The sequence below is a fragment of the Polyodon spathula genome, chromosome 25, assembly GCF_017654505.1.
Source record: "Polyodon spathula isolate WHYD16114869_AA chromosome 25, ASM1765450v1, whole genome shotgun sequence".
NCBI classification, from domain to species: Eukaryota; Metazoa; Chordata; class Actinopteri; order Acipenseriformes; family Polyodontidae; genus Polyodon; species Polyodon spathula.
The window spans coordinates 325,171-347,500 of NC_054558.1; the positions used below are offsets into that span (position 1 = coordinate 325,171).

General features: G+C 42.1%; 1 protein-coding gene across 1 annotated transcript; it reads left to right on the plus strand.

Moving 5' to 3' along the window:
- Positions 1–359: 359 nt before the first annotated feature.
- On the plus strand, positions 360–17,265 carry LOC121300109 (CTTNBP2 N-terminal-like protein). Its single transcript, XM_041228510.1, has 5 exons — positions 360–1,080; positions 4,199–4,306; positions 10,090–10,320; positions 11,777–11,884; positions 13,172–17,265. The coding sequence occupies exons 2-5, from the start codon at positions 4,208–4,210 to the stop codon at positions 14,564–14,566; spliced, it is 1,833 nt and encodes a 610-aa protein (XP_041084444.1). The 5' UTR covers positions 360–1,080; positions 4,199–4,207; the 3' UTR covers positions 14,567–17,265.
- The last annotated feature ends 5,065 nt before the right edge of the window (positions 17,266–22,330 follow it).

The window sequence follows — 22,330 nt, forward strand, 5'->3', positions numbered from 1 at the left end:
TGTGTGTGTGCGTGTGTGTGTGTGTGTGTGTGTGTGTGTGTGTGTGTGTTCTTTACCATACCTCTCTGTGTTTTATAATGCTTACTTATGCTTTACCATGCTTTCACTGTGTTTAATTGCACTTTGCTTTAAAGTGGATATACTGGACATTGGACACAAAAAATGGAGTGAGACTACATGAAGGCGCTTGGTTGGCAGGTGCTTGTATCTCATACCGATCTAGCAATCAGAAGCCATCACATCCTGGTGACTGTAGTTAAGACCAGGCAGTTTCCCTAAAGCACAGGTACTATAGCATTGTATTGTATCTCAAATTAAGAAATAAAACCAGAGAAGTAAAATATCCCCCTATTATAAAAGTGCGCTTTATGAGATTTACCAGCAGGGGGTGTATATTGTCAGCGGCTGTCTGTCCTATTTTCCTGCTCCAGTCCACTTGCTGTCAAGGCTGCTCCGTCCCATGCTTTGTATGCATGCAGTTTCATTTTCTGGGACGATTTGCTGTTATTTTGAAGACCTGCGTTAACATTGCACATTCTTTTTTTAACACACACACACAGAGTCCATTGCAAATGCAGCAGTTTCCGCTGTAGTACTGATGGCGATCGTAGGGAGAAGTCTCGTTCGGTGGCGCTCAGATCTCACCCCTTTGCGCAGCCACCACCTTGTGAACAAGGCGATCCTGTTTTAGACGCATACTTCTGAGGGTGCTAACGGGACAAGGAAAAGAATATGTCCTGGAAAACATCCCGCCCACAAATTTAAGAAAAGGTACATTGTGAAGAGAGGTATTTACCGGAAATGATCTCATCAATCAGCACTGCACTACAAAAAAAAAAAAAAAAAATCCACACTAAACAAAGAGATTTAGCCAAGGCTTGAGCGACCGCATTCAACCCGCCCCCGTCTCTGCCCATAGGCTGCGCAGACCCTGGCGGCTGTCAAAGCCATCTGCTTCATTTGTCTGTGACAATGTCGGTCAGCGCAGTCCAGGGTTTCCGCTGAGATTGGTGCAGAGTCGGATTTGTTTTTGGATGGAGGAAGAATACCGGTAAATAATCAGAGACTTGGAGTAGAAAGGTACATTTCTGTGTGTGTTATTGTAATGTAAACATCGTCTTCATTACATAGACGCGTTTCACGTATAGACAGTGAGCTGTAACTTGCTAACTAAACAAAGGCGCATTTTACACTGAGAAAGGGAGTGTTTTGGTGACACCGGTAAAGCAGAACTACCATTGCTTGGGTTGCAAACTAATAAATGAACGCAGATGTAATTTCATTAAAATTGGAGATGTAATTTAATAGGAGTAATAGTGGACCGCAATGACTGCGGTACGGGTTGTAGACACATAACCAGTGTGGGGTTTAGTTTCAAGTTGTGCAGGACGCTGTGAGATTGCGGGGTTGTAGACACATAACCAGTGTGGGGTTTAGTTTCAAGTTGTGCAGGACGCTGTGAGATTGCGGGGTTGTAGACACATAACCAGTGGTTATGTGTCTACAACCCCGCAATCTCACAGAGTTGCACAACTTGAAACTAAACCCCACACTGGTTATGTGTCAGGACGCTGTGAGATTGCGGGGTTGTAGACACATAACCAGTGTGGGGTTTAGTTTCAAGTTGTGCAGGACGCTGTGAGATTGCGGGGTTGTAGACACATAACCAGTGTGGGGTTTAGTTTCAAGTTGTGCAGGACGCTGTGAGATTGCGGGGTTGCACACGTAGTTTCAGTCATTTAGAGTGCAGGTTAGAAGCAGCATCTTGCAGAGTTTTGAAACTGTAGCCACCGTCTGTACAAATGAGCTTTGGTTACAGCCAATCTAATCTGCGTGTTTTGTGTTTGGAAGACGTTGCGGTCGGTAGTGATTTATTGTACATCATTGGTTGATTTACCCACCTGCCTGAACAACTATAGAGCCCCGTTTGCAGACGATGTAAAGCAGAGCTGGTGGTTATTATTGTATAAAGCTCATCGCTCCCTTCATTCTGTCGCAGGTGCTGTTGGGAGTTGATCCAGACCATTGTGAGGTGATTGGACTATGAAAAGCTGTGCTCTAACAAAGTCTGGGACATAATTGTCATTTTGGTTCAATGAATGCTGTGGATGTTGTTTGTTCTTTTCTCTGTTCCAACAGAGCTAACACATTTCAATTGTAAACTTGCAAAGTTTCTGTACAGTTTCCATTAAACGTGTTTAATTGATGGAACGGATCGGTGTCCACATTGCAGTAATTGAGCTTCCTGGGTATTTAACATGTTCATATTCCTCTCTCTAGTTTATTTACATGTCAGAATAATCCAGGAGCTTTCTTTCAGTGTTTCTTAATTCAACACTATTAAGTGTTTAATGGTTGTGGGTGAAGGTTCAGAAAAGCTTTTTATTAGTGACGAGTGGAATTTGGACCAGAAGTGAATTGCCTAGTGTTGTTGTTCCACATTATCAGAAATACTTGCCATTGGTCATCCTAAACAAAGTATCCACAGTTTTAGTAAGGGGTATTGTCAGTCAGTTACTGCCACCGTTACACTAAGTATTCAACTCCTTTATCAGGACAGCTAATAATTCCCTGTGGCCTGTCCAAAGTGAACCGGCTGCATCAAGGGCAGAGATCAATGTCTCAGAAATGGGTGTTGCTGCTTGAAGTTCAGATGCTAATGTCTGATCTATATCTGCTGCACCTGGGCTCCTGCAGTACATGAGGAATGTTGCTGGGCTTGTATTTGCACTGACGCTGCACTTGGTCCTGTTGTGTCTTGCTCAGTTGGTTGACTTGCTCGGTTGATCTAATTTGCAGCAGGGAGTGGAATGATTTCCCTGTCGCTTGAGAGGCTCCTGTGATCACAGTGAACTGCGTTGATGCTTGGGGGGCTCCTTTGTTCACAGTGAACTGCAGTGATGCTTGAGGGGGGTCATGCTTCGCTCCATTAGTCTCAAAGGGGTAGTTTTGAAAGAAATGCATACATTTGTCTGCTAATGTGGTTCTACTTTAGGTGTTTCCCGGGTCATTTCACCTCGACAGTGTATCTAGCTCCAGTTACTGGCTGAAAGCATGTCAGTTAATAGGGGGAGCAGCTGGTTGGTTTCTGACAGGAGGGATACCATTGAAGGGATGTGGACAATCTCACCCTCCAGGGGACCAAGCAAGTGCAACACTGACTGAAAGCGTGGGCTTGCAAGCAGAGATTTCTATAACAAGTACGGTACTGTACCACCCGGTGTTTTAAGAAAACAAGCCTGTTTACTGTAACCTGGCTTTCTTTCAGAGCAGCAAGCTTCACCCATGTATTGTGTTAGAGCTGCAATCAGTGTGAAGAGCATCAAATGTCATTTTCATTTCTTTCCCTGTGAGTTTTTATGACTTTTCCGATCCTGCTTATTGAAATGCCTCGAGTACAGTGCGGTGTTCCTCTGAGTTCAGGGTTTGCAATCCTGAGTGCTTATTGAAATGCCTCGAGTACAGTGCAGTGTTCCGCTGAGTTCAGGGTTTGCAATCCTGAGTGCTTATTAAAATGCATCGAGTACAGTGCGGTGTTCCGCTGAGTTCAGGGTTTGCAATCCTGAGTGCTTATTGAAATGCATCGAGTACAGTGCGCTGTTCCGCTGAGTTCAGTGTTTGCAATCCTGAGTGCTTATTGAAATGCCTTGAGTACAGTGCAGTGTTCCTCTGAGTTCAGGGGCTCTTCACTTCTAGTTGCCTGCCATAGATTCATGTAACTTAAGCTAGTTGAAGTGATTTGCCACAGCCCTAAATTATGGGTCATTTAGCGTTTCTCAACAATGTGCACACCGTGTGATGGATTTCAGTAGGCCACTTTTTAATTTGCACGACACTGCTGTGGACAGACAAATACAACAACGCAGCTTTAAGTACACAAAACAGAAAGGTTTGCTTTGTTTAAATAGCTTACATTCTGTCACACTCAAAACGACGCCAAGTCCCTGGTTTTGGGACAGTGATGAAAGAAGTGGGTGTTGTTCCCAGGGCTGGTTGTGCCTCAGAGCTACACAATTTTATCCAGTGTACACGTCTGGCACCTGTGTGTGAGCAGTGTTGTGGTGACCTGAGATAATGATTAGAAATGTCTGTTTGTTTTCCTTGCATGGTTTTGTACCTGTGTAGCTTTATATTGTTGAGTAGCTGCTCTATGTTATTCCTTTTAATAACTCATTCAAAACATCTTTTAATTTCCCAGAAAGCCAGGATGAACATGGAAACCCTGAGCAAGGCAGAGCTGCTGATGCTGTTCAGTGTCCTGGAGGGTGAGCTTGAAGCGAGAGACCTGGTCATTGAAGCTCTTCGGGTAGGTTCCTCGAACTCTTCTGAATACTCAATTACACTCATTCTGTCACATGTCTCTTTCACCCATTAAAAAAAAAAAAAAAAAAAAAACACAGGCTTGTGACTATCAAAATGTATCGATCGAGATTCCATTGGAAAAGATATTGCGGGAATGCATGCACCGCGTCACTGTGTTTTGTTTCCTTCTGCCTGTCTGTGTAATTGTTTAAGGTAAAGAGCCTTGTCAGGGTGTTTATCATTATCTCAGTGCACTGACAGAAAATGAAGCCTTCGTAGAAAAGGAAAAGGTCTCTTCACATGCTTACTAAAGTCTGCTGTCTGCCATTCGACAGCCCAAGAGAAACCCGCATCTCTCTGTTACACAGTGTCTGTGGATAGTACCCAGTATAAGATGGACACTCCTGTGAATATCATGTGCACACGCATCCCTCTGTTACACCATGTCTGTGGATAATGTATTTTTCAATAGGAATGTTTGAAAGGCATGCATATTTTTGCCCAGATGATCTCTGGCAGTAAGATCTTGATCCCTTCGTGTCTGAAGTATTTTTGTGTGATCCTGAGAGCTGAGTGTTTATTCTGTAGTTGCTTGCACGGTTCTTGTGCAGTGTTGCCTCATTCCAGAATGCTGCTAATCTTCCCATTCATTCTTGGCACCGTAGTGGTGAGTGAGAGGGAGGGAGGGAGGAAGCATTGTGTAGTTTGTTTTAAATGAACAGTCTGAAACGGAGACTGTGGGAATGCCTGTTGTTTTCCTCTCTAGGGAGGCTTGTCGCTGCTGGATTGAATGCAGCTAATCTTTACAAATGGAAGGCAGGCTTTTCCTGTCGCCTTGGGTTAACGTCTCTCTGATTGTTCTGAGATGGACATTTCAAGCACTAGTGTTTTGTAATGATGTTTTTTTTACTAACCCCTCTGAGTGGTTCTGATTGCCAGTGTTGTGTTCTGGAGCTTTTGGAGAGTTCCGGACCTGCTCTTGATTCTCCTTGCATTCCATCGAGGATAGATCAGCAGGTTTTTTTTAGAAGGGAGAGCCAGCCCCTTGATGTGCAGGAGCACTCTGGAAGTACAGTGCTTTACATGGTGCTGTCGCTTGCTAATATAAAGACACTGTGATTGATCTAATCTGCGTTTCACACACCAGTGTGTCAGTGACAGGCAACCTGAACAGAAGAGCATCTCCTGTGAAAACCTTTAACCAGACTAACCAAAATAGAGGCATTGGAAACACAAGACCAGTGAAAGAAAACACTCCAAGTGTTTCAAATCTTAACTGTGCAAACACTGTCTGTTTAAAAGATACACAAAGAATTGTGTTTTCAGGATAGATATTTACAGGAACTTTGGAACCGCACAATATACTGATTCTTCATTAAACTGTAGTTTTAAACAGACCATAAAGTACCAGTAGATGTTTGTTATTTCAGGATATTGTATGGTTCCAAAGTTACTGTACTGAGTTTATTTTTTTTATTATTAACAATCCTGGATTAAATTTACTTTATTCTGTCTTGTTTGGCTCAGGCTTTATTTTTGTAGTGGTCTCCTGGTCTAAGTCCAAATCGTATTATTAGTAATTAGTGGTTTCCTTTGTAAAATTTATATTTAGGAATTATAATGTGTGAACATGAATTCAAAGGAGTATTTTCTTTATTGAACAAATAAGATGTTATTGCTTCGGTGCCTACAAATTAAACTCCATGTAATAGCACGCTGTAGTCTTGCGTGTGACAATGGTAATGGGTGTGTGAATTCAAATACAGGTTGTGATCTAGTGAGGTAGTCACTGTGCACCATCTGAGGAACTGATTCGCAACAGAACAGTGCAACAGTAAAGATTTCTGAGTAACGTCTGCAAGTTCTTTAATAATGAGTTTCTTTTGTGTGTTCGATTACTCGCTGTCTTTGGTGTCTCTGTTGAATGCTGTTGTAGCAGGATGACTGAGCGCTCTGTCTTTGGTGTCTCTGTTGAATGCTGTTGTAGCAGGATGACTGAGCGCTCTGTCTTTGGTGTCTCTGTTGAATGCTGTTGTAGCAGGATGACTGAGCGCTCTGTCTTTGGTGTCTCTGTTGAATGCTGTTGTAGCAGGATGACTGAGCGCTCTGTCTTTGGTGTCTCTGTTGAATGCTGTTGTAGCAGGATGACTGAGCGCTCTGTCTTTGGTGTCTCTGTTGAATGCTGTTGTAGCAGGATGACTGAGCGCTCTGTCTTTGGTGTCTCTGTTGAATGCTGTTGTAGCAGGATGACTGATGGCTGGGTGTGTGCTGCTAGTCTTGGGAAGTCGTTTACAGGCTGGTCGCTTCGTGTTTTCACATGCCTGTGTATGAATCTAGTGTTTTTCCACCCCAGTGGAATTGAAAGATGAAACACGGCAGACAGGTAGGCAGAGAGTTTAGTAATGCTTCCCGCAGACACACCATTCATCAGATGAAAATTACTGTAATACAGATAGAGCTATAAATAAAACCCAGGTTTAAACAATATGTCTGGATCTTTCTCATTCCATTTACAAGGGACTGTCCTCTTATTAATCACTTCACCTTTGTGGCAGAGATATTTCATATTGATCCAAGTAAAACCTGCGTTTCTAGTATGAAGTCGTACTCAGTAGAATAATTACACCTAACAATTCCCATTTAGAAAGAGGGGCTTCGTGTTCTAACAGTTCCCATTTAGAGGGGCTTCGTATTGTTACCAGTGGGCTGAATGTTCTGCTCAACCGCTGATATTTGTATTGCAGTAGAACCCGTTGTATCTGATTTTAATTGGCTCCAGCGGTCCATAGGATGTGTAGCAATATGGTGTCTCAGAGGGACGTTATGTCAGCAAAGTCCTTCTATTTAAATCCATTGATGAAGCCCTTGCTTTGATTTTGTATTAATTTCCCTTCCCATTTGTGAGAACGACTCCAAACCTCTTTCCACAGAAATCACAGCTCAGCAGTTTGATAAAAACAGGAAATGGTGTCTAAAGTCCAGTTCTGACACAGCCACTTATAACTAACAGAGGAAGTTACTGTATCAACCGCAAGATAAGCGAGGGAGTAAATGCTACTGGAAATGGAAGGATAGCAGGGACAGCCTTGAATAAGCAGAGGCAATTACCTAGAGATGTGATTCAGTGCAAGACTAGCCAAACCCTTCTTGTCCACAATGTCAAGGGAGTGCCCATCTACAGCTATGGACAAACATTTAGCATCACCCTGTAGAATTAACAAAGTCGAATGAAACCTGCTGAATAATGCTGCATTAACACAGCCCTTGACTTTATTGGTGCAATTGCAGAGAAAGCAGTTTGTTCAGTGGGAGTGATAAAGGGGATATTGTCCATTTTGAGTTTTGTAAGGCAAAGGATCATCTAGGTTCCTTCTTATCACAAGCAAAGTGGTAGAGATCTACAGAACAGTACAGCGTTTTCACGTCAAAGCAAAATGACACTTCAATTAAAAAACTAAATACTGCACTTTTTAAACCTAATAGTAAAAACACCTGTTTCATAAAGTCCAGCACGCCACAGGTCATGTTGTGTCTGCAGTGTGTCTCGAGTGCTTTTCCTCAACCACACCTTTTGTAGAAGGTGTTGATTTCATGCACTAATTCTCGTGGTCTGTTAACATTTCTGTCTGACTGCAGCGTGCCTGAGCTCGGACACAGACATCAGTAAGAGGATTAGCAGCTGGCTTCTCCAGTCTGACAGGCTCTTATACTGCACACAGCCCCAGTACACATGCTGGCCTGAGAGGCGCTGCTGTAAAGCAGCTTTCCTCTGGGCTCGTAACCTCACTTCTAGCTGCATCGATGCCAGCGAGTCTCGGCTGGTGTCAAAACCAAACGCTGTGCAGGGGCATTTTAGTACCTTCGTGGTATTAAATCACAGGCTTGTTTATTTCCCCACAGAGCCTGTCTGCCAGGCTACCAGATTAAAGTTTGCAGAAGCCTTTTCGATCTCTAATTAAATACCAGCCTTGTTTAGTTTCATCTCGCCCAGTGGAATCCGATTTCTGTTTGTTTCCAATGTGGCTCTGATGCAGTGTTCTAAATGTGTAACGTGCTGGGATGAACACAAACAGTGCTGGAGCAATGGGCTCTTCTTTCTTTTTTTTTTTTTGGTTTCGATCTGCAGTAGAGCAATTTTTACCTTTGAAAGCTTTCGTTAAAGACATATTGGTCCTTTCTTAAAGTTTAAAGGAGAGCTAACGGAGAATCAGCATTATAGGAAGTGTCATATTTGCTGAAATCAGACTGCACCCTAAACCTAGCTGCTGTGGATCCAGTTCATGTTCCCTATTGTGGAAACACAAAGCCGGAATTGCTGCGGGAGGGAGCGTGATCTGGATACACTGTGAACATGTCCGAGGAAACAGACCGCGGTGCGTGATTGAAAACACTGCAATATAGACAACATGGGACACAGCAAAGATGAGGTCATGCATTTCTAGTACACTTTGCAGAGTGTTCTATAACACAAAGTTATCATTTATTTCCAGATAAAGATGTTTCTTGCCTTTAGAAATGGAAACGCCTAGGATTATTATTATTATTATTATTATAATATGAATAATATACACCCAGCTGTGCATATCAAGGCTGTCATTCTGTCCAGGGTTATCAATATAAGCTTTCTTGAAGCTCAGCCATAGATCTTTATCTAGAAACTTTCTTTGTTGCACCAACCCCTTGAATTGTTGAACTGCTCGGCCAGTCTCAGCATGAAGAAAGCTGCTTTATGAAATGAAGAGAGTGTCGTCAGAAGTCCATGATTTACCGGCAGGTCTTGTTCATACTGGGCCATCTGCCAAGAGAAGCCATCTGTTGCTGTTCCTTCTCAAACCATGACTTTCTTTTGCCTTGAAAGGGATCAGTCATTTTCAGTCTCTTAGTGCTCTGTTTTATTTGGCACCAGCTGAACACCTCAGAACACGGTTTTGTTTTGACGCTGGGCCCTAATTTCCTGTTTTGGAATATGAGGACACACGGAGGGTTGAAGATAAGCTTCCTGGAAGCAGTCTTGTGGAGTAATAGGATTTAAAATCTACTGCTTCAGCATTTCCTTCCAGTGCAGCCTGTTTATATAACTTGGAAATGAGGGAGATCTGTGCAATATGAATACTGTTCAGGAACGAAGGGATCCATCCTTGCATAGCCCTTCCAGCCAATTAGATTAGTCAACAAGTATGTGTATGAATGGCAGTACATAAATAATAATATATATATATATATATATATATATATTCAGTTATTACATTTCAAATGTTTACTTAGTATTGTGAGAGTACATTTGTAAGTATCAGTCTGCCAGTATAGCGTGCAGTGTGGACTGATTTCAGAAGCTGCATTATATAAACCATTCTGTCTTCTCAAATGCCAGATGTATTCAGTAAAACTCCAGGTTCTAATCTGTGTAGCACAGACCATGCTTTAATTAAAACAATGGGACTTTTCCATAACAATTTCTTCACAGGAAGGTTTTGTTACTAAACTGGTTTTGCTGCATTCATAGCCCTGTTCAAAGTGCTATATGAAGAAACGTAGCATTCTTCTTTTACTTTCAAATGTGTTCACTACAATTCAATAGAAACAGTAGAAAACGGTAACATAAGAATGTTTGATTGATGCCTCGTCGCTGTTTTGAAAGCTGATTTGAAGATGCTGTTTATTAGATTAACTGTACTATGTCTGGTGAAGTTTCAATAGAGGTAATTACATTCGACCTGCTTGCATAAGGCTTGGCATCCCTTGTGCATCACATAATGTAACTGGAGTGTTTGCTTTCTCCTCTTCAAGGCACAGCACAGGGAGTCATTCATCCAGAAGCGCTATGGGAAATACAATGTGAGCGACCCCTTCCTGGCCCTGCAGAGAGACTATGAGACTGTCCCGAAGGACAGGCGAGGAGAGGAGAGAGCAGCCTGCCCAAACCCCCTCTCCGTGCTCAAGCTAGTCATGTCGCACTGCAAGACCATGCAGGAGAAGATGTTGTCTCAGCTGGCTGCTGCAGAGAGCAGGCACAGGAAGGTATGAGGTCACTTAGTCACGTTTCCATCTGCACCCTGAACCTCTCTGTCCGTCTCATCTCCTTCCAGTACCAGGCTGGGCAGCATTTAAGTGGGTAACACAAAAATAATCAATGAGCAATGAAGGAAGACATAAACATAGAGTGATGACGCCCACAGATGCTTGTGTCTTTTATTCACACATTATTTTGAAGTTACCCACAAAGAGCCATTGTGTGTTCTGTTTGTACCACACGGAGTGAAGTGTTTTTCTACATGATACACTGAATTAAGTCATGTATTCTTTTTTTTTGGGAGCTCTGAATTCAAAGCGTAGCGAAGCTGCTACTGTGGCCTCACACTGCTACAAACTCGCCATTGAAATCTGAAAAATAAATACATATGCTGTATAAAGTCAAGCATGCTACTGAACAAGTCACAGATGAGTGAAGCATCCTGCATCATTCCCCTCACAGTGTAGAGCATTCACAGATGAGTGAAGCATCCTGCATCATTCCCCTCACAGTGTAGAGCATTCACAGATGAGTGAAGCATCCTGCATCATTCCCCTCACAGTGTAGAGCATTCACAGATGAGTGAGGCATCCTGCATCATTCCCCTCACAGTGTAGAGCATTCACACATGAGTGAAGCATCCTGCATCATTCCCCTCACAGTGTAGAGCATTCACAGATGAGTGAGGCATCCTGCATCATTCCCCTCACACTGTAGAGCGTTTACAGATGAGTGAGGCATCCTGCATCATTCCCCTCACAGTGTAGAGCATTTACAGATGAGTGAGGCATCCTGCATCATTCCCCTCACAGTGTAGAGCATTCACAGATGAGTGAAGCATCCTGCATCATTCCCCTCACACTGTAGAGCATTCACAGCCCTCGTGTTCACATGCAGTCCGAGAAATAAAGCTGGCAGCCTTCACACTGAATGCTTTACAGAATAATGTTGTGAGCATTGGTCATTAAAATAGGCCATCTGATCTCATTGTTGCTAGCACTATAAGGTACCCTGGCGCTAGAATCTAGCCCCATAGCGCCACATTACACCCCTGCTATTTAAGTACACTGCTGATGGATCTGCTTGTTGCTGTTCTTATCCAGCGGGTTCTGAGCACACTGCTGGTGGATCTGCTTGTTGCTGTTCTTATCCAGTGGGTTCTGAGCACACTTCTGGTGGATCTGCTTGTTGCTGTTCTTATCCAGTGGGTTCTGAGCACTCTGCTGATGGATCTGCTTGTTGCTGTTCTTATCCAGTGGGTTTTGAACACACTGCTGGTGGATCTGCTTGTTTCTGTTCTTATCCAGTGGGTTCTGAGCACACTGCTGGTGGATCTGCTTGTTGCTGTTCTTATCCAGCGGGTTCTGAGCACACTGCTGGTGGATCTGCTTGTTGCTGTTCTTATCCAGTGGGTTCTGAGCACTCTGCTGATGGATCTGCTTGTTGCTGTTCTCATGTTTGCAGGTGATCCTGGATCTGGAGGAGGAGAGGCACAGGCACGCTCAGGACTCCGCCGAGGGAGACGATGTCACTTACATGCTGGAGAAGGATCGGGAGCGTCTCCTACAGCAGGTATCTGGAAAGCCCCAGAGCGTTAATATGTTGAATTGCTTACCCCTTCATACTTCCAGAATTGTGTCAATCCTAAATTTTGGCCATAGCTGTACAATAGAAAAACAACAATTTTAAATAAACTTTTGTAAAACACAGCTGATGTGATTTCCTTATTCCATGGTGCTATTCAAGCAAATATCCAGGCATAGGAAAGTACTCCATGAACATGTTCCTGCTTGAACAATCAGGTTACAGTTGTGATCTTAAAGCCCCTCCAAATTAAAATATATAAGCGCCTGTGGCAAAGTGGCTGGTAAGGGGAACAAGTGTAGCGGTGATGTGATGCAGGAGTGACAGGCAGACAACGGTATTTCAGTGAAAAAAAGGTGCTTTAATTATAATCCAGGTCTGGTGACCGTAAAATAATAAATCCCTGTCTATACACAACAATGTGTAAAGCGTGGGGATAACAAAAACAGGGCACAGTCCCGAACCAAAACACAAGACGCGGTCACCAGCCCTGGGTGCGTGCAGACGTGCAGGTGCTCGGTGCAGACACAGCTTGTGTGGTGTGTAGTGGTGCTCCGGATCGTGCTGACCCTGGCGACAGCTCCGGAGGTGTGCTTAACTGTCTAGTGCTGAATACAAAAACAGACAGTTACACGGACAGACACAACAATACAAAACACGAACACAATCCACTCTGAGAGCTCCTCTCTCAGTCCTTCTCTCTCTCCAATCGTTTAACCCAAACGAAGGAGAAGATCAGCGTTACACTGGCCCCTATATGTAATCCCGCATGATATCTAGGTAAACGGTTGCAGCTGCCTTATTACTTGCAGCTGCTTCTCGTTTACCTTTCAAATCAATACGGTCTTACAACAGAGTCGCGCTTCTTTCCAGGCTGACCGACTTCCCTGACCCGGAAACGAACTGTCAGGCCAGCCCTTCCAGATACTTCTCCTCTCGTTCTTTAGCGCCCTCACAGGTCGGGAGGAAGATTCATCACCAGAACTCATCTTTCCGTCACAGGGCCTCTGAATTGACTGAATACAACCATAGAATTATGGTGTTTTTACATTTATCAAACTATAATGTTTTACACAGATGTAAGATATAACTTGTGTCAATTGAACTAGGTAGAAGTGAAAAAACACAGCATGCATAATACAAAACTCAATGTATTGGGGAAATGTTTTGCATTTTAAGAAAGCAATTTAATTTTTTTTTAAATGTACTCCTTGGATGTGAGAATGTTTGTTTGAAAACAAATGCATAATACTAGTTTTTCATTTTAAATTCCAGCTGGACTTTGAGAAGTCGCAGGTAAAGAAGCTCGAAAAGGAGCAGAAGAAACAGTGGGTCCAGCTGGAGGAGGAACGTGCTCAACACAAGCAGCTTTCCACGGCTTTGACCAAAGAATGCAAACAAGCAACAGCCAAAGCAGCAGAGGAAGAGCAGAGATCCGCTGAGCTGGTCCTGGCGCTGGAGCGAGAGCAGAGCACAGTGCACCAGCGAGAGCAAGAGCTGCAGGCAGAGAGGAAGCGAGGCCTGCACATGGAGGCACAGGCTGAGAAACAGCTCTCGGACTTCGATACCGAACGGGAGCAGCTGCGAGCCAGACTGAAGAAAGAAGAGAGCAGGGCGAGGGATCTGAAGGAAGAAGTGGCGCAGTTAAAGAAAGCCCTGGCAGAACTAAAATCGGCAGGACAGACTCTGCAGGAAATGCACAGTCTGGTGTCTGTAGAGACTGGGTTTGACTGCGTCGATCTGATCTCTACCGCCTGCCAAACCGAAAGCTTCCGAATGGACACCACAGACGGGCCGAGCGAGTCGGCATCATCTGCAGCAACCAAGCCCTCCGTCCTTCCTGCTCCGCACTGCCATCTGAACGGCCTCGGCAGCTCCGCCACACTGAAAGCCAGTGATCTGCCTGAAGGAAGAGAAACCGATCCCCAGGACAAAGCGTTTGCAAACCAGGAGAACGGCTTGGAGAATGGCAGCTCCAGTGGCATTCATTCACCAGCGCATTCGGCTTCACAGCTTCTGATGAGCGTCTCGCCAAGCAGCACGGCCTCTTCCTCTCTGACCTCATCTCCGTGTTCCTCTCCGGTGTTAACCAAGCGGCTGGGGGGGATTGCAGCTGGAAGCCCCGGATATCAGTCCTCGTACCAGGCAGGAATCAACCAGCGCTTCCATGCGGCTCGTCATAAGTTCCAAGCTCAGTCTGAACAAGATGGCACGCCACATTCTCCCCGGGATTTGTCCCCCACTGCTGTGGATAATACTGCCGCCAAGCAGATGGCTCGCAATACAGTGACCCAAGTCCTGTCTAGATTCACCAACCAAGTGTGCAAACCCACTTCCCCAAACAGCTCGCCATTCGGCACGGACTACAGAACCCTGGTCTCCTCCGGCTCTCCCAAAGGAGAGTCGAGTCACTCCAGCCCTTTGAGTCCCCTGTCACCGGGGATCAAATCTCCAACTATACCCAGGGCTGAACGGGGAAACCCACCCCCCATTCCACCGAAAAAGCCGGGGCTTTCCCAGTCACCAGCGTCTCCAAATCCCTCGACCAAGTCATCCAGCCCATCAAGCCAGCTGGTTTCCGCTGTGGACCTGCCGAACAGCTGCGGCCTGAACAACAGTGTGGCTGAAGTGGGCAAAGAGCTTGATCTGTTAATGCCAACAAGCAGCTAACTGCTGAGATGGGCAAAGAGCTTGATCTGTTAATGCCAACAAGCAGCTAACTGCTGAGATGGGCAAAGAGCTTGATCTGTTAATGCCAACAAGCAGCTAACTGCTGAGATGGGCAAAGAGCTTGATCTGTTAATGCCAACAAGCAGCTAACTGCTGAGATGGGCAAAGAGCTTGATCTGTTGATGCCAACAAGCAGCTAACTGAACCGCTCGCTGCTAATAACAGTTAGCTGATTGTTGGCATCATTGGATCAAGCTGTTTGAACATCTCGACAGTTAGTTTATAGAAACACTGTTTTACTTATTTATTTTTCTAATAGATGAAGTGGATCATTTTTTTCATATTTTTATTTCCCTCATATTTTACACACGTGACTCTTCTTCCTACGCCTCACCATATCAATCTGAAAATTGAACACAGACTTGGGTAGTTTTCTAATGAAATAAGTGCCTACCTATTATTACTACTACCACCCACCCACAATCACTGCAGCTGTTCATCTAAATCTCTTTCGAATGAAACCAAATGAGAATGTATTTAAAACAGACTTTATATTGTGCTCCTCCTTCTGTTCACTATCCTATACCTGTAGAAGTTGCAAATACTTGAAATCATTGTAGTTTCAGCATATAGGACCCTGGTCTCCTGTCATTGTCAGCTTGTTTATCTATGTTTGTGTCATGTAGTAGATTTATTCACGAGCAGATACACTGAATTTTTTTTATTATTGTTTGCTAAAAAGCAAGTGATAATGCACACCATTTTTTAATGTACCTTTTTAATATAAATATTTTATATAACATGAAGTAACTAGGGGTGAAAAGAGAACCTGATCTTCTTCAAGCTGCCGCTTGCTGTGAGTTCTGTATCATGCTTTTTCCGACATTAGCAATTTCACTGATTTTATACGAATGCTTTGCAACTCAAATAGTGATGTTTTCCTTTCAACCCTTTTCATATTCTCTTTATAGCTCACCTGAATATCTGCATGTAAGAAATAGGGTTATATAAATAAGCTTCTGTTGTAATGGATGATTGTCTATAGCCATGAAATGGACCTCTTGACCAAGAGTATCCATGTACACACATGTACCAGCATTGCAATATTTTTTTCCAGTAATCTGAAGCTTTTTTCTAATGGTGCTTAACTGTATCGGCAATAAAATAAGAAATGGAGGAAAGGAAGACGTTGGCCTTGGTGAAGCGCTCTTTTGAGAAGTGCTTTTACTCCCATTTTCTGGGATCAATGAATTGTCAGCACAATGCACGATGACTTCAGGGAAATAAATCAGATTTCTTACTACTGCTAGCAATGAGCAAACAGAAAAGGATTTTTATTGTGGCTGTGGTTGCCTGCAGTGAGCAGCAAGCCCTTTTAAATAATGTATTTCAATAATGAAATGTTTGAAATGACAGAAGTCCTCTTGTACTGGTTTCTAGTCGCACTGTAACCTTCAGCTTGGCTCAGCACTTCCCTTCCTGAAGCAGCATTTTAATTCAATGCTGTATGAAAATGTATGTATGTAACAAAATATTACATATACTAAATACAGTTTATATGGTAGTTTGAACAGTAAGCTGTTCAGAGCAAACTTACAGCCTTCATATTTTGTATTCCTTTGCTAATAAGCTGGATAATTACTCTAGATTCAGGAATGGTTACTGACCATTGAGGATCCTGACTGTCCTTCCCTTTGTCCCATACAGCACAACATACAGATTATGTAACACAATCAAACTTCACTCAGTAATCTATCCAAACTAACTAAAGGCAGCAGAGCTGGCAATAAGACCACTTTGTAGGGCTTTTTGAATTGAGCTTCATTGGAAATTTGGAATCACAGTATTTTAAGAATCTAAGATTTTGTGCACCCTGATGTGCATTAAACGTGCTCTTTGGGAAATTTAAGATATTTTATCAGTTAAACAGTTTTGCAGAACAGTCCAGATTAATAGCAATGTCCTGCACTCTGAGTCTGGGCTGCAGTGCATAATTCAGTAGCACTGAGACTTTGTTTTTGTTTTTGAACCATGTAGCCAATGCCAGTAGTATAAATAATGTACATTATTATTACTAAACCAGCTCACAATTTACCTATATTGTGGATTGAACCTTCGTATTGCCTACTGGGTGAGTGTTGTATTCAAGTCTGAGCACTTTGAATATAGCTTGCAACACTCATTTTAATAGAAGAGCAGATTGTTTGAGTGATGTTGTGTGGTGTTAATTACTTGTGAAATTACATCATCACTGGTTAGTTGATTCTGTAAGTAAAGGGTATTTAGTTTTTTTTAGGCTTTTTTTGTTTTCCTCCCAATAAGAATAACTGAAGTCTTCCTGTAACAGACAGGTCATATTATATTTTGTGTCCACTTATTATTATGTCTTTTTTTGTATATGGACCAAAATTGCGTATGTAAAAATAAAATGACATTTTATATATTCATAATTATACTATACACACAAACACATAGGGCATGTAATTATTTTTCACGCGTTAAGTGCTGTGATGTGATTTTCTTTGTTTATTTGCAAATGATTTTACTCATTAAATGCTGCTACTAACACCATGTAATACTTTTGAAAGATCACAAGTTATGCAACTTCAAGTGCCTTTTGAATTTGCATATTGTATAGGTTTTAATTCTACCTATATTTACATGTACATGCAATCGGCAATAATCAATAAAATGTCAATAAGAAACACTCTTGCATTTTGTATTTTTAATTTCAAATGAACTTTTTACTACAAAAAAACACATTTGTAAACATTCCCTCTGTGAAATGTGTTCCTGCAGGGTGTGTGCTGATGTGTTTTGATTAGACCAATGCCCTGGCTAGTGTCGTCCAGGTATTGTCGCCTTGCAATGACTCGTTTTCATTGGAGCAGCTCTCGTCGGCACAACCATTTCATCATTACTGGCTACATAATTGCTTGACTGTGCCACCTATTGTTTACTTGAGGAATAGAACCTCTCCAGTGATTTCTCAGTGTTTTCCATTTACAAGTCTCTTTGATTTCGTTCCTGTTCATTTGATTTATTTCTTCTCTTGGTGTTTGTAACTGGTTTTCTACTGTATAACCGAAGCATAATTTTATTATTTTTCTTATAGAAGATTGAACATGTACTTTATACTGTGAAACTTGAAGCAAGCATAGGGGTGGCCATTTTGGGAAGCATGCTTGCTGACCTGATCTCTGTTTTAATGTTGAATGAGCCTGATGGTAGTGTGTGTTGGTTCGGGTTTCACTGCTCATGTTGTGCCCTGTAGCTGCATATCCCTTGGGGCTACTAACTTGATCTTGTTCTTGTATTAAAAATCAGTTTTGTGGCTTTCTAAAGACATATGATGCATCTGTATCAGATGTTCATAGACAAAATGATGTTAACTCTTCATTCTTGCTTGAGCCAAGCACACAGAGCGGGATTCACAACTCCAACCCTGCAAGAGAACAAACAGGCATCAGAAGACACTCTGTGCACAGCCACAAGCTGACTCCGCATTGAGTGACAAATCCCAGGGTGCTGCCAGAGACACACACACCATGTCTGTGCACAATGCGAATAGAAGCATATTTCAGTTGGCAGTTATTCTTAATAGGACACTGTCACAGTTAAATGAATTGCACATCGAACACTTCTCTCTTCAATGAAACACTTTTGGAAAAGAATAGAGCATGCAACTATGATGGTCTGGTTATGACTAATAGAGCATGCAGCTCTGAGGGGATGGTTGTGATTAATAGAGCAGCGGAAAAATGAATGCCTTAATTTATGTAGGAGAGAGAGAGATTTTGAAAAAAATGAAATAATAAAGATGAAAAGGATGTGTGAAAACCTACAAAAACAAATGTAAAGCATGGAAATACATATTTTGAACTACATGTAAAAAGACAGGGTGGAAATACAATAGTTAAGAATGTGTCATGCAAGACTAGCAAGTTCATGGATGTCATATTTTATCAAAATGTAATGAAATAAAACAGGTAGGAGAGAACAGTATAACATTATAGCAAACACAAAATCTCCTATTAATATGTAATAAATATTAAAATAATGAGAAAATACAGAAATTAAAGCAGAACAAACGGGACCCGGGACGCGGAGTGGAGGAACAGTAGCGCCCGCTCCTCCTACATTCCTAAACTCGGACCGCATTTCAGACACCGCTGCACTTGTGAAATGGTCTCATGCTGCCATCTTGTGGTCATTTAGTAGAACTGCTGGTTTACTAAAGCAACATTTCGTTTTTAAATGTAGACAGCTCAGCAGCCATTTGAAATGACTCGGATTAACCTGGACTCCCCGTTCAAATATAAAGACATTTCTGAAACACTCTTAATACACCAAACAATCTTATTGACAGTATAACTGGAATTGCTTTTTAAAATCAACTTCACAGGTTGTGCATTCACTTGGTTTAAGAGCTCCGTCCATCGTAATCTGCAAAACAAAAGCAAAAACCTCTTCGCTTGGTTTCCTTCTTCCACAAATCAAGATATTTAATGAGGTCCAGCTGTTTCACACTGAGACATGACATTAATTCGGCGCGGCTCTGTCGAGCGGGTAACAAGGAGCAGAGCAGGCAATGAACTTTATGAGGCCGAGTAGAACGTAGCTCTCGCCATTCCGTATCCAATGCTGCCATTGTGTGGCCATTTAATAAAACTTGTAATAAAACTAATTTTCTTTCTTTTTTATATTTGTCAAACAATGACCACAGCAGTGAACTAAACAGCTGACCAGGGGACAGGATGACCACAGCAGTGAGCTAGACAGCTGACCAGGGGACAGGATGACCACAGCAGAGAGCTGGACAGCTGACCAGAAGACAGGATGACCACTGCAGTGAGATGGACAGGATGACCACAGTAGACAGCTGGACAGCTGATCAGGGGACAGGATGACCACAGCAGCGAGCTGGACAGCTGACCAGGGGACGGGATGACCACAGCAGTGAGCTGGGCAGCTGACCAGGGGGCAGGATGACCACAGCAGCCCACATTCAAATCACCAGCACTCTGAAGTTCATCAGCATCTGCAGAGTCATGGAAAAATGTCAGTCAAACCTCTAAATGGAATTTAAAAGGCATGACTAGAAGGAGGAGGAGTCACCTCAGTGCCAGTGTTCAAACAGGAGCCACCAGCACAGACAAACAGGGCAACAAGCACTGAGGGTTTAATATGCATGAATGTTACTTAGCTACTTGAATGTTATAACATTACATGCATGTCATTGTAACTTCATAAAACTGCTTCAACATAAAATGTTGTACATTTCGATACATGCATGAACATTTGTATTTCAAACTGAATACAAATCCTACCCTCCCATTACATTTAACATCACACTTCCATGAATCAATTAAACTGCACTTTCAAATGTAGCTACAGTTACATTTCATCTGCATTACCACAGAAGGAAGCAACGTGAAATACACTTAACTCTTCATTCTTCAAGTCTTGCTCGAGACAAGCACACAGAACAGGATTCACATCTCCAACCCTGCAAGAGAACAGGCAGGCATCAGAAGACACACTGTGCACAGCCATGAGGTCACTCTGCATTCACTGCATCGAGTGACAAACCCCAGGCTGCTGCCAGAGACACACACAGCATGCAACATGAACACTCACACTAGTTACTAAAGGTATAAACACACACTATGCACAGCCACGAGCTTGTTCTGCATTCACTGCCAGAGACACACACAGCATGCAACACTCACACTGGTTAGTACAGGTATGAGCACACACTCTGCACAGCCACAAGCCACAAATATAACAGCATAGGTACAAGAGCAGCACCACCTTTCAATAAAACACACCTGAACTAAATCTCCACTCAAATTAACAGCATACCATGTAACAAAATCTCTACACAAATCTAGCATGAGCAAAACTAAACACATATCTATATATATATATATATATATATATATATATATATATATAATATATATATTATATATACACACACACACACACACACAATGCTGTTCCACATGATGAAGTTCTCCAACACCAACGTCACAATGAAAGCAGAAACACAAGTTACTTCATCAATAGAGAACATTGGAACACAGCTTCATACAGCTCCTCACAGGGGGAAGAAAAACAGTATGTGCCACCAGCATGAAAAACACAAACATATAAAATAAAACAAACATTTTAAAAAACACAGCCCTTAAACAGAGCTTCTACGTGAATGCATGGCTGAGAAAACACTAAAAAGTAACATTTTCAAGTATAGCACAATACAATGAAATGTGCCACCGAAGGATAGGTACAGCATCGGAAGCAAAAGGTCCAAAAACTTGTATTTCTGCAGTGATTATCTGCATGTGCTATAGTTAGTCTATACCAATGTTCAGCCTCCTAGCACATTCACAGTCTGCTTGAGAGCCTGACTTAGATGGTCAATTTTGCTCAATACACTTAAAGCAGTTTTCATGTCTTTTTTTTTGTTATAAATCAATTTTTTGCAGGAATCCTTCCAGAAACACTGGAATCAGCTACAGACTGTAGGTCTAATACTACAGACCTTCAAATTGAGCTTCTATGTGGTTACATGGCTGAAAAAACACATAAAAATTGACATTTTCAAGTATAGCACAATACAGTGAAATGTGCCACTGAAGGATAATTACTTCATTGGAAGCAAAAGGTCCACAAACTTGTATTTCTGCAGTGACTAACTGCACATACTACAGTTAGTCTGTACCGATTTTCAGCCTCCTACCACATTCACAGTCTGCTTGAGAGCCTGACATAGATGGTCAATTTTGCTCAATACGCTTAAAGCAGTGTTCTTGTCTTTTTTTGTTATAAATAAATTTTTTTAAATGTCATTATTGTTTATTTTTTATTTAGTAAAAAAAAAATAATGATAATACTATGTAGTAATTGAAAAGTAAACTATTGATTTAATTGTTTAAACAATAGGGTGTCACTGGTCATGGGTATTTTTAATAGAAGTTATCTAGTAGCAGAATACAGCAGAGTTTGTGTGTCTGTCACACTGATTTGATCATGCCAGGGAGGAATGAGCTTTCCTTTTCAGACACTGAAAAGCTCTCATTAACCCCCTTCCACACACGTGCAATCAAACTCCCCACTCCCAGGGGTCATCTTGTCACGTATTAACTGACATCTGAAATCAATAAAGTCCATTTTGACTCTCCTTTGTTGAGTATTTGTCATTTCTATAGAGTGAAGCACAGTAATGTAATTGTAGCACACAAGACTGTCAGAGGCATTTGGATGATTTCAACAGTGTGAGTGGTAGAGCTTTTATACAAAATAGAAACACTGATTGCAGTGTGTGAGTGGTGGAGCATCTACACAAAATAAATACACTTCTTGCAGTGTGTGAGTGGTGGAGAATCTACACAAAATAAATACACTGAAGGCAGTGTGGTGGAGCATCTACACAAAATAAATACAGTGAGTGCTGGAGCTGCTACACAAGATAAATACACTAAACACAGCAAACAGATAACAATAAAAAACAACTGAAACACAGTTATATTAAAACCACGAAAATACCTTGTGTGTGCACAAAAAAGAATGAGTGGGGACAGTAAGATAAATAATTAATAGCTAAAAACAACACAGTAACATAAAAACAAATACAGAAAACGGAGGCTGACACACTTTTGATTATGACAAACAAAAAAGAAGATTAAGCCTTACAGCCAAATAACAACCCCTGTAAAAATGTGTAAATAGCAATGTGGTTTTCTTTTACCTCGGGAGAAT

Coding starts and splice junctions, on each gene's coding strand:
- LOC121300109 (XM_041228510.1), top strand. CDS start 4,208: ATGAACATGGAAACCCTGAGCAAGGCAGAGCTGCTGATGCTGTTCAGT. Junction 4,307..10,089: donor TGGTCATTGAAGCTCTTCGG/GTAGGTTCCTCG, acceptor CTCCTCTTCAAG/GCACAGCACAGGGAGTCATT. Junction 11,885..13,171: donor GGGAGCGTCTCCTACAGCAG/GTATCTGGAAAG, acceptor TTTAAATTCCAG/CTGGACTTTGAGAAGTCGCA.